We start from the raw sequence: 13271 nt of genomic DNA, 5'->3' as shown, positions 1-13271 counted from the left end.
CATGCAGGGCCCACAACCCCAAATCACTTCGGATATACCTCCTAAGCCGCATACCTTTTATCACGATACAGCTGAGCCTTTCTTGCCAGACCATACCATTCAAAACAAGCCGGAAATGGGGGAATCCTCTGCTCCCGTTGATGTAAAACTGCTTAAACGCCTCGACCGTTTTGATGAGTTTATAAGGATGAGTCAGGGGTTGAACAAGCAAGGAGTCCTGGATTACGATGAACTTTGCCTTTTCCCGAATGTGCAATTGCCCGAGGGGTTCAAAACTCCGAAGTTTAACAAGTATGATGGGACGGGCAATCCCAAGACACACCTCCGACTGTTCGCCAACAAGTTGGGTAGGCCAACAGATGATGAAAATCTGCCTTTGAGGCTATTCCCAGAAAGTCTGGAGGGGGATGCACTCGACTGGTATTCCAAGCTGAAACCCGAAGAAGCGAAGACTTGGCTTGACTTGTCCAACGCTTTTGTAAGGCAGTACGAGTATAATTGCGAGCTGGCTCCAACACGAACCACGTTGGAAGGGACAAAGAGGAAACCCTCCGAGGATCACAAGACTTATGCTAAGAGGTGGAGGAAAGTAGCTGCAAAAGTCGAGCCACCAATGACGGAGGACGAAATCATACGAACTTTCATTAAGGCACATGATCCGCCGTACTTTGAAGAAATTTTCCGCATGACTGGATGCTCATTTGCCGCAATTGTTAATAAACTTGAGGAATTTGATGATTTCGTGAAGGCTGGAAAGATTGTTAATGTGTCTGCCCTCAAATCGCAGTTGGATGCCTTGCAAAGCCAAGGTAGTAATGGGAAGAAGCAACAATCCAAAAGGCAAGAGGGGGAAACTGCTTTTGTCTGGAATCGAAGCCCTGTTCCAAGACCCAGACCTCGACAATACCCTACCTACTCAAACCCTTACTATTCAAGCCCTCATCCTGTTTATCACACCAATACCATTCATCCTCGACCTCGGCCTAACTACAACAACTCTCCTATGGCCCCTTTTCAAATATCTCAACCTAACTTCCAACAAGTTCGACCCCGACCTCCCTACAATCAACAATTTCCTCCACCAAATAGGCCCACCTATAATTACCCCCGACCCATTGAACCCCAAAAACAAAACCATTATCGTACCTTTACCAATCTTGGCAGGCCCTTGGACCAATTGTACGAACAATTAAAAGCCGCCGGTAAAATCAGCGTAATTCCCCCTCCATCTCACCCTCATGGCGTCCCTGCCGACTACGATCCGCAGTACACTTGTGCCTATCATTCGGGAGCACCCGGCCACCCAACTACTGACTGTAGAGCACTTAAGCACAGAGTCCAAGACATGATCGAGGCAGGTGAAATAGTGCTAAAAAAGAAAGGTGGACAAGGACCGAGCATAAATACAAATCCTTTTCCTGAACACAAGGACACCTTTGAGGCATCCACTTCCAATGAAGACATTTGAAAGTCTTGAAGAAACCTTGCACAATTGGATTGCCAAGTATCTTCTCTCGCAAAGGGAATTTGGGATGAATCCGGGGATTGTTATTTATTAAACTTCATGAAACTCGTCACCGTTTGCTTTTGAGTAAATAGTTTTATCATGTTTAATTAAGTTTTGACTAAAGCATTTTTGCATTATCAAGCTCCTATGTTGTTTTCTTTCGATAGCATGCATGGTCACATCTTTTCATTATTTTGTTAATACCATTTTGTTTATATTGATTGTTTATTGGTTCAATTTCATTCTAAATTCTTTCGATGGCCAAAATAAAATTATTTGACCCTTTGAATATCACTGTTCTGGAATCCGATGAAGCCTTCATTGAAAAATCCCTTCATTGAGAAATCCTTTCTTTGAGACCATACATTGAAAAAACCCTTCTTTGAGAAAGCCTTCATTGAGAAAACCCTTCATGGAGAAATCCCTGCTTTGAAAAGGCCTTCATTAAGAGATCCCTTCTTTGAAAAAGCCTTCATTTCCCTTCATTGAAAAATCCTTTCATTTGGAAATTCCTTCATTGATAAATCCCTTCATTTGAGAAAATCCCTTTCCAGCCAGGTTGAAAGTTGATTGGTCAAAGCAGTATCATTAACGATTGATTCTGATTGATAATGCTATGTGCCATGACCAACGTTGTCAAAACGCATGGCCTATGTTCATAACAAAAGGATCCGCCACCGATCTTCTGAAAAAGGAAACAAAGTGCTAAAGCGATGAAAGACGAAGTCGAAGGCAAATTTGTTTCAAATCGGCAAAGCTTATTGGGTGTTCAAAGGAGAGATGGAAGGACAGACATTCCCTCAACCTATCAATTCAGACATGTGTAAGATGTTTTTTATTTGATTATGCAAAGTTTCTTTTAGGAAATCATGCAAGAGACGAGACAAAAGTCAGGCCATCTTCCTTTCCAATCAAAACATTTCATCCCTAGTCATCCCTTTTGAACTATTAGAACAATAATTTTCGTTTGGCAGCCCCTGAGAATTGCAAACCCCACACTGGGGCAAATTCATTTTGAAAAGTGATCAGAAAGAAAAGAAAAACTCCACACTGGGGCAAATTTATCTTTGAAAGAGATATGGGAAAAAAGAAAGAACCCTACACTGGGGCAAATTTATTTTTGAAAGGAAAATGAAAAGGAAGAAAGAACCCCACACTGGGGCAAATTTAGTTTTTGAAAGGAAAATGCAAAGAGTGAGAAAAATGCAATGAAGAAAATGCAAAGAAAGAGAAAATCCAATCAAACTGGGGCAAGTTTCCTCGGTTTCGTTCAAAATTAGAGATAATTTCAAAATGATGTAATCTCAGGTTATTTCGCACCTCCCTCATCAAAATTTGTTTTCAAGCCTCAACTTTTCTTGAAAAACACCCCACCTGACCTCATTACAAAAGCCCAAAGTCCTGGCTTTCGTCACTTGCTGCATTTCTATTAGGGATTTTGCTAATCAACTGGCAGGTGATGTCCATAATGCCTTCGTTTAAGTTTATAAGGGAAGCGCATTTTACTGATGCCAGCAATCTTCAACTTACATTCCTGAGTCGACTATGGTTGAGTTTTTCCATTGTTTCCTTAAGTGAAAATCCACAAGGGCACCTCAAGAGAAAGGAAAGAAGAAAGAAGGAAAAGAAAGAAAAAGGAAAAAAAGGAAAAGAAAAGAAAAAACCAACAAAAAGGGTGGGGGACAACCTTGGTGAAAACCCGAATGGGCGCTAAGGTAGGTTTCTGCAATGGGAAAGCACAAAGAGGAACAACTGGTGGTTTGGTCCATTTAGATTTCTCCTCATTTTTGTCATACCTCTGGCAACATTGAATTCCGGAACTAAGATATCCAGAGACTTGAATATGACATCCGTTGGCCAAAGCTGTGTCATTTTGAAAGGAAAAAACATTCTTTTGCACATACATTCTTAGGAAACTCATTTTTTCCCAAATTACTTGTATTCATGACATTTTTGTAGAATTTAAGCACACATGGTTGTGTGTGCATTCTTGTGCATATTCATTTTTACATGACATGTGAATTTTCTTGCATACCTCATTTTTTTATCGTTGAATTGTGATAAATGACAATCCCTGTGATTTATTTCAAAAAGTATACTTGGATTCAGTCATCCTTTGAAAACAGTTGAAATCCAGCCAAGCCAGCTACACAAACTTCATAATATGGCAAAGCATATACCTGGTCAGTTTGAAAATCGGAAAAGCCTTAGGGCGAGAAATCCAACTCAATCGGCTGTCGCAGCAAAAGTTGATAAAGGCGTCGAGAGACTCATGTTTACACGATTCTCAAAGGAAAACGGGGCAAATGATGGTGGCAATTTCTTTTGTTTTTTCTCATTTGCAGAAAATTGCAGGCACAGATGAAAGTAATCACACTTCGCACCGGAATCGATGTCGGAAAGAGTCCTCCGGTGAACAAAGGCAGATCGAAAATGTTGCAAGCAAATTTGATCAAAAGGTGCAACAGCATGGCGATACAAAGTCAACTTTGGACTCAAATTGCAAAAATTCACCATACTGGGGCAAATTAATTTTTTGGAAAGATTCTCAAAAGTCAAAAGAAAAGCGAAAAGAAAAGAAAATCATCAATCAAAAAACAAATCAAGTTTCATCACGACATGCTTGGGTTTAATCCCAATGTCCGATGGTCAAGGTTTTCATTTTCATTACTACTGGAGCTGGGTTTGTCCCGCCAGTAAGCATTTCATTTTCATCACCGCTAGCCGTTGGGTTTGTCCCACTAGTGTGCCTCTTTAATTGCATTTATCACCAGCCGTTGGGTTTGTCCCACTGGTGAGTCTTTCATTTTCATCGCCGCTAGCCGTTGGGTTTGTCCCACTAGTGTGCCTTTTAATTGCATTTATCACCAGCCGTTGGGTTTGTCCCACTGGTGAGCCTTTCATTTTCATCGCCGCTAGCCGTTGGGTTTGTCCCACTAGTGTGCCTTTTGTTTGCATTTGCCACCAGCCGTTGGGTTTGTCCCACTGGTGAGCCTTTCATTTTCATCGCCGCTAGCCGTTGGGTTTGTTCCACTAGTGTGCCTTTCATCTGCATTCGCCGCTAGCCGTGGGTCAGTCCCACTAGTGCGCATTTCATTTTGTTCAGCCATTAGCCGTGGGTCAGTCCCACTAGTGCGCACTTCCTTTTGTTTAACCACTAGCCATGGGCCAGTCCCACTAGTGCGTATTTCATTTTGTTCAGCCACAGAGATCAAATGTCCCTCTTGGTACAAAATTTGAACTACCCCGAGGTAAAAACTCAATTTATTGTTTAAACCTTCCCAGGGCAGTCCCGTTTAAATTCTTGTTCGGGTCAGTCCCGTTTTATTTTTCTTGTTCGGGTCAGTCCCGTTTAAATTCTGTTCGGGTCAGTCCCGTTTAAATTCTTGTTCAGGTCAGTCCCGCTTTAAATTTCTTGTCTCAGTCAATTCCTTGTTAAAATTTTCTTTCAAAAGAGGTCAGTCCTCATTTTCAAAAATGGCAGTCGTTCGAGTCGTTCGTGACCGAATGACACAGGTAAGTGTTTGGTGTCTACTTCTTTGTCTCAAGTTTTTCCAAAACTCAGACAAAGAGGGGCAAACTGTAGACACCAAATTTTGGTACGATTTATTTATTTTTGTTCATGCTAGTTTTTCGTAGTTATTCTTTTTGTTTTCTTTAGTCGTTTACTTGTTTTATTTTACTTGTTTTTTTATTTTTAGTCTTTTTAATGTAGAATTTCTCAAAAAAAAGAAAATATGTTTTAGTTGTTTTAAAATTCAATTTTTGTCTTGGAAAAAGAAAAAAAGGAAAGGGAAGAAAATTGTTCACAAAATATGTTTATTTCTTTTAAAATTCAATCTTTTGACTTTATTTATTTTTTGGTTAGGTTATTTCGAAAAAGAAAAGAAAAGTGAAAAAATGAAAATGAAAAAAAAAAAGAAAAAGAAAAAATAGCAATTTTTGTTTTAGTTGATTTTATTTAGTTTGTTTTAGTCAGTTTTAATCAATTTATTTTTGTTTATTGTTTGGTTGGTTTAGAAACGGAAAAATGAAAAAAAAAGAAAGAAAGAGTGGAAAATGATGAAAAAAAAGGAAGGAAAAATAGACAATTTGCATTTTTGGTGTTTCTTGTTTATTTATTTTTCATTTCAAATGTTAATTAATTGGTTTGTTAATTTGTTTTTGTTATTTATTATTATCATTTTAGTCTTATTCAAAAAAAAAAAAAAAAAAAATGGTCGCGCATGCAAGCTGCATATTTTGCAGCTTGCAAGGACAGTCTCGCATGTCCCATTTGATGGCTGGATTTTAATGTGGATTAAGCCATTCATCCTCACCTTTGAGGTGAGGGTTTGGGTCTGATATAAAGAGAAAAAGAAACCACAGCCGCGGGGGGGAGAGTTTTTGGGTTTAACGGAAAAAGCATACGGCAAAAGGAAGTGGACGGCTAGAGGGGTTTTGAGAGAGTCATCGGTAAAGGAGAGACAAGGGGGTAACAACGGGGGTTTAGAGAAAAGAAAGCAGCTTTGAGGAAGATTAAAACAGAAAGGAAGGCTCACCGGTGGTTAGGATTAGAGAGTGAAAGAGAGGGAACTGAGCAAACGAACGGAACTGAGGAAGAAGAAGCCCACGGCTCTCTTCAGTTTTCCATCATCATCGAAAGGCCAAGTTGCCCGCTGAAGATCTTTCCAAGCTGCCTCCTTTTGCTGCTCAGGTATATGAACGTTTACTTCCTCTTTTAAAATCTGTTTGATGTTAACGTTGTATCCTTGCCATGTTTGGGTTCGGAATTTTTGATTTGGCAGAGTGCAATGGGTAGAACATCGTGGGCTTGTGGTTTGTAGCTTAAAGCTGTTGTTTTTTGATGTTTTTTTTTTTTTGGCATGTTGGGCATGGTAGGGTCTGATTTTGGTTGGGCGTTAGATTATATTTCATCCCTAGACTGCATTTTAGTAGCAAGATCATACCTTTGAAAAGAAAAGGCATTTATATGGCATGGCCCATTTCCATTTTGAATCTGTTTTGTTTCGTTGGATGTGGGAGTCTTGTTCTGGTTTTATTGCTGCAAGTGTCATCCCTTCTTTTGCTGCATTTCTACCTAATCATTTTGGTTTAGAGTGTTTGTTAATTACCTGGGTTAAGAGCTAGTAGCTGGTTGAGAGGTTTGATTAAGTTGGGTGTTTGAATCTGGAATTTATATGTAAAAAGAGAAGTAGCAGCAGAATTTTTCCAGATTTACATGCTCCCATGCTAAGTTGTTCTTTTCTTTCTTGGTTCGTTTGAATGTTGAAATGTTGTGTCACGATGCTTGGATGGGTTTTTGTGTGTTTGAGTCAAAGTCAGAAATACATGAATCATGCTTGAATAATTGCTAAAAATAAATCTCCAAGTTGCTGACCCATGTTTCACATGTTTTTCCCAGAATTTTGTATGATCTATTCCTAAGTCTTTTGCTTGTTTTTGATGGTGGTGATTATATGTTTTGCTTAGTCTACAGTTGTGGGTTTGATTTTGAAAATATATAATCCGAGTGGGATTAAGAAATGGGCTTTTGGAAATAGAGAGTGCAGCAAGTGTGTCTTGATTGTAACTAATCTGTCCGTGGTTCTGCATGGAGTGTTTCCAACTTTTGTAAGATTTCTTCCCATGGTTTTGGCTTATTTGGATGTTGAGCTTGATGATGATTGTTGTTAAAGTCAAAATGGTAATGTTTGTTTAAGGGTTAGCCGTGTTTAGATAGGAAGGTTGCATTGAAAAATCTCTAAAAGCTGCATTTTATTCACTGTTTCATCGAAGCAGCCCACAAAGTTAAGCTTTCTCTTGTATGATTAGATGCTAAGCTCTAATGGAATTTTGTTTAGATCAAGTTTTGGATGTGAGAATGGTTTGTTTTGTTGCTCATTGTAAGCTGAAATCTAAATGAAAGTTTGGGATGAATTCTGGAATCTTTATTGGAATTGGAATTGCAGCAAGCTTCATTTTCTGCCGCAAGTCTCTTTCTTTTTTTTCTTGTCATTGGTGCCGCAATTTTTGTCCTGCAGCAGCTCTTGAATTTGGTTTTAGATATCCTTTGCTTGTTTCATTTGGGTGTTGAAGGGATGAGAAGGAAGGTTTGGTGTTGATGTTTGTGTGTTTGTTTAAGGAAACATGTCCAAACATTGCTGGAAAATGTACATCAGCCTGCCGAACTTTGTGTTTCACAGTCCTAGTTTTTTTTTTTTTTTTTTTGTTTATTTTTTTTTTTTTTGTTCCAAACTGGTATTCTATCTAGATAACAACTTCATCATGTTTCTTCTTGGCTTACTTGCATGAATGTGTCCCAGCTAAGTGAAACAAAAAGAAGCTGCATTTCACTCGTATGTCTTTTGATGTTTTTATTGTTTCCTTGTTCACGCAAACAGCTCATAAAGTTGTGTTTTGATCACCTTGTTTGCATACTCCATCTTGTGTCAATGGAGGTTATAGGAGAATGGATGCAGCGTGAGCTTTGCTCAGGTTTTTGCCATATTGCTGGTTTGTTAAAAAGAAAAGAAGGCAACTTCGGCTTGTCTAAATTTTTATTGCAGCAATGCTGCAAGAGCTTGTAGTCGACATGGAATGTTTCTTTTCATCTTTTTTGATGTTGGTTTTGTTGTTCATGATTAGAAGAATCTGTGGAATGGCCTTGTTGCTTGAATCTGTTGTCGGGAGTTTAAGGAAGCAATTTGATAAGCTGCAAATTTTGCAGCAAAGGAAAGCATTGCAGAAAACTGAAATTCACGTATGCATGCATGAAAAGCCAAAGAAAAATTGTCTTTTAACCCTTCAAGTTCCTCCTTGTTCTGCAAAAGCCCAATTACATTCCCAATTCTTGCAATTAAGTCCTAGGATAGTTGCAATTGGATCCATTGTTTGACTTTTCCTTCGCCCTTGGACCCCCGAAGCTTTTAAAAAATGTTCCATTAGGCTTAAGTGCTTGATTAATGTTCGCAATGGAATCTTTGGTAGCATCAATTTCTCAACTCAATTGCTTGTTTGTTTTCACTAATTATCATGTTTTTTTTGTTTGAGAGGTACTTAATGCATGAATTTGTGAGCTTTGTGTCTAAATGAGTTGGTGTTTGCCTATCTTCTTTAATTTCCCTAAAATAAATGGGTTATTTTGACCTTTTTCTTGCTTTTAGACTTTTAAAGTTCTTAAAATGTGTCATTTGGATTTGAATGATCGATTAAAGGTCGTTTTTGAGTTTTAGTAGTTGCTATATTTGGGAATTTGATGAGCTTGTTCCACTTTTCCTTGGCCATTATGCATTATTTGAATTTTAATTGCAATTGAGCAAGAATTTGATGTTTTTGGTGAAATCAAATTGGTTTATATGTTTATTCTATCATTGGTGCATTAATCTTTTCTTTTGATGGTTTTAGCCCGTTTTAAGTCTCGTCCATTTAACACTACAAGAGGGAGCGGTATAATTCCTTTTATTTTTTTTGTTTCTCTTATGTGACTCAACGTGCTAAGTGAATTGCATGTCTACTTTGCTTTCCTAGCTTTTCTTTAATTCCTTTTACTTATGTCATTTACTTTTTTGTTTTCATTAAGTTATTCTTTTAATGGGGTATGTGTACACCTCTTGGCTTGTAATAGATAGGGCGTAGCAAGTAATTTGGTCCATTTTCCCTTTCCCTTTTGTTTTAGTTAGCAGATGTAATGGTTGCATGCCTATGTGTTATATGTTAAATGCTTTATTAGGATTTTGCATCTAGTCAAGCATGCTAATTGTTATGTGCTACGTGATTCGCATGTCTACTCGCTTTTTATAGTGTGGATGAATGGAATGGATGAATGTACGTCACCACACTAGTCCAACGCTAGTTGTGGCTTTTTTTATCGTTTCCATTAGTCCAACGCTAGTAGGATGTCATAGAAAGGGCTAGTCCAATGCTAGACCCAATAGGCTTTTTCCTTTCTTTTCATTAATGCATTTTTGCCTGTTCACCACATATCACGCATTTTCTGTAGTTTTATCATTTGGTATGTTCCTCAAACCTCTTCCCCTTCACTTTAGGACTTGCATCTCATGCTAGTTAGGGTTCATTTGCGTGAAAATCCCCTTCCGATAAGGGAAACGAGCGAGTGTGGCTACTCGATAGCCTTAGCACGCTAGTTTCGCCTTCTAATCCGAGGGAAAATCAAAGTCGAAGAATTAGGCGTCATTCCCGTACCCGACTTGTTGCATTCCCCTAGGGTCATACTTTCATTTTTATCACTTCCATACTCTTTTAATCACATTTCTCTTACATTTCTCAATCCATATTTTTTCACTACATCTTTATCATTTATTTACTTTACTTCACAAATGAAATTCAAGTTTCACTTATATATGTACTATTCTATCTTCATTCATTTGCACACACAAACACTTAGTCCCATATTAGACCCATATCTTTTTCAACTCACAAAAATCATTTTCCAATCAAAATTGAATCAAAAACATCTTTCTCAAACCATTTATTTATTTTTCTTATCAAAAATGGGGCGCGACACACATAACTATCAATCAACTTTCCAAACTTAATACGGCAAGCTAAGAGTCACACTTACCATTTCATACTACGAATTACATAACATAAGTCAACCTTAGAAATTCAAGCTTACAAAAGTAAAAGGTAAAGTCATCTTAACAAAAGGTTACCGCCGTTCGTGTTCCTCTCGAGTCTTGGAATACACCAAAATATCATCGATAAATACTACAACAAATTGATCCAAGTAGGGTTTAAAGACTCGATGCATTAAATCCATAAATGCAGCAGGGGCATTCGTTAAACCAAAAGGCATCACAGCGAACTCAAAATGACCATATCTGGAATTAAAGGCAGTCTTCGGTATATCCTCTTGCCTAATTCGTAACTGGTAGTAGCCTTGCCTCAAGTCTAACTTAGAGAAAACTATTGCCCCTTGTAGTTGGTCAAACAATTCATCAATGTGTGGTAAGGGACATTTATTTTTCACCGTAACATCATTTAGGCCACGATAGTCAATGCACAGTCTTAAACTACCATCATTTTTCATAACAAATAACACTGGCGCCCCCCACGGTGACTCACTTTCTCGAATAAACCCTCATTCTAACAGATCTTGTAACTGCAGTTTCAACTCTTTAAGTTCGGCGGGGGCCATTCGGTATGGCGTTTTTGCAATGGGAGCAGTTCCAGGTACTAAATCGATCTTAAATTCTATTTCCCTTTCTGATGGCATTGATTTCAACTCATCGGGAAAGATATCAGGAAATTCATTCACTACTACAACATCCTCCAGTTTCACTTTATCTCCAGGAGTATTAATTAAGAAGGCTAAGTAGCCTTGCGCCCCCTTACTTAACAACTTTCTGGCTCGGATTCCCGAAACAAGTGCAGACAAGGCTAACCTACCTCTCACGTCCAACCATAAAGTTGCCTCTCCGGGTATTGAGAATTCTACCACCTTTGTTTTACAGTTCAATTGGGCGTTATAACGGGCCAGCAAATCCATGCCTATAATTACATCGTACCCCTTAAGGTCTAAACTTATCAAGTCACCCACTAACTTCCGTTCTCCTACCCAAATCTCACAATTTTTATAGACCATATTGGTAATTAGGCTTTGATTCCCAGTCGGTGTTTTCACTTCTAAATCATACGGCAACTTAACAGGATTCGCAGCAATACCACACATAAAGGCAGGATTCACAAAAGAATGGGTTGCCCCAGGGTCAATCAAAAGTTTAGCTAAGCGGTGGAATATAGGGATCGTACCTTCCACTACTTCCGAGGAATCCGGAACTCGCCGGTGGTCCAAAGCAAAAACCCTAGCAGAGGTTTTGGGTCGACTTGCACTGGCGGTAGGTTGCTTAGGGTTTGACTTTTCCGACTGGGTACCCCCGTTCCCGTCACGATTCTTAACAGGGCAAGTGGCAATCTGGTGTTCAGAACTTCCACAAACAAGGCACTTTTTCAACTTTTTCCAGCAATTGTCTTCGGTATGATTTGGCTTACCACAATATCCACAGCTTACACGTGTGGTGGGTGCGGGAACTCCTAGGGAGACAGTTTTCTATGGTCCCTGTCCCCTTCTACCTTGAGCTCCTCTAGATGAAGCTCCACCTCTTGGTGTCCCCGCAATTCGGGCTCCACTCGTACCCTTTCCAAACTTCGGAGGTGGCACATTCTGATCACTTCGGCCAGGAGTATTGGTAGATGCACCACGCTTCTTAGCCTGAAAGGTCCGAACTTGAGATCGGGCCTGCTCCACACGTTGAGCCTTTTCAAGCGCATCCTTAAAGGTGTCAATTTGAGCGGCAGCTAAATCCTTTTGGATTTCTACATTCAAACCTTGTATAAACCGCCTTATACGCTTTTGCTCACTTACCACCAATTCTGGGGCAAACTTGGAAAGTCGGGTGAACTGCGTTTCATACTCTGCCACACTTGAAGTGCCTTGGCGCAGTTTAATGAACTCATCCTCCCTTTTCTCCTGAATTAAGGGTGGAAGGAATTTCTCATTGAATTCCCTCGTGAAGTTTAACCAGGTACGTGGGGTTTGCTCCCTTTCCCACTTGGCCCTTACTACGTTCCACCAGGAACGGGCCGCGCCTTCCAGCTGGAAAACAGCGAAGGTAACTTGCCTCTCTTCAGAGTAATGCAACGCAGCGAATATATCCTCCATTCGCTCGAACCAATTCTCGGCAACTTCAGGTTCAGGTCCTCCAAGAAATTTTGGAGGAGCAAACTTTTGAAACCGCTCCAGGGCCCTATCCTCGCCTACTTCGGGGTCCCTTTGTTGGTTACCAAGTACTTGACCCTGCTGGTCAACCAAATGGGCCAACAAATCAGTCATTCGATTAATAGCTGTTGCTACTTGGTCCCCTCCATCACCTCGGGGTCCCTGGTTTTGATTTGCCACCGAACCTTGTTCCTCCCCTTGATCCTGGACTTGCCTGGGTTCTCGTCCACGGCCCCGAGTACGTCTTTGTCTAGTCTCCATTATTACTCAGTGGCCTAGTGCCCAAGTACGATAACTAACCGGGTAAGCAATATGTTATATGATAGATGCTCATATGAAAAGTCAAGTAAGAAATAAAAATCGAAATCACGACAAGCAAGTGAAATGCACTGTAGTTAAAATTAATGACGAAATAAAGTCAAAGGTCAAAAGTCAATAGTCAACAGTCAATAGTCAAAGATCAAGATCAACAGTCAAAATATTATACATTAAAATACTCATAGCAGTCATTTACAAGCTAACGAAACCAAAATAGCAAGTACGAGTCCCAAAAGTACAGATATAGTCATATCAAGCAAAACCTAACACGAGTAGTCAAAAGGGGCTATACAACCACCAGGTCACCACATCCCCTAACCTGTCTATGTACAATGTCAAAATCATCCCCTATCCTAGCCTAATGGTGAAGACCTAGTCAACGGCGGGACTAGCTGACCCCCCAGCCTCAGTAGGTTCATCTCCTGAACCAATATCCATATAAGAAGCCTCATCGCTTGCTTCTCCTAGAAGGTCGTCACAGACATTCAGGATGGACTCCGCCCTAGTCCTCACCTTCATTGTCCTAGTTACCATGCGTTCCTGAGTTTCCTCCAACTGTGCGCAAAGGTCGTCAATCCTCTCTTGGCCCTCAACATTATCATACTCGAGCTCTTTAATCTGCTCGGCTTGCATCTTATTGGCTTCCTTTAGTTGCTTCACTTCGGCTTCAAGCCTAGCATTATCCCTGGCAAGCTCCTTACGCTCTTTTACCACCGCCAATACCAC

At 39.8% G+C, this 13271-nt stretch overlaps 1 protein-coding gene across 1 annotated transcript; it reads right to left on the bottom strand.

Annotated features, from left to right (window-relative positions):
• Window positions 1-10589: 10589 nt before the first annotated feature.
• LOC140037893 (uncharacterized) lies at window positions 10590-12488 on the bottom strand. Its single transcript, XM_072083051.1, has 3 exons — window positions 12126-12488; window positions 11582-11978; window positions 10590-11479 (listed from the first exon to the last, which is right to left on the bottom strand). Exons 1-3 carry the CDS (start codon window positions 12486-12488, stop codon window positions 10590-10592), a joined length of 1650 nt encoding a protein of 549 aa, XP_071939152.1.
• Between the last annotated feature and the right edge of the window lie 783 nt (window positions 12489-13271).

Source organism: Coffea arabica, chromosome 3c, assembly GCF_036785885.1.
Source record: "Coffea arabica cultivar ET-39 chromosome 3c, Coffea Arabica ET-39 HiFi, whole genome shotgun sequence".
In the NCBI taxonomy this organism is placed as follows: Eukaryota; Viridiplantae; Streptophyta; class Magnoliopsida; order Gentianales; family Rubiaceae; genus Coffea; species Coffea arabica.
Note: the sequence above shows the minus strand (reverse complement) of the source record. Positions and strands in the feature narration are given on the sequence as shown.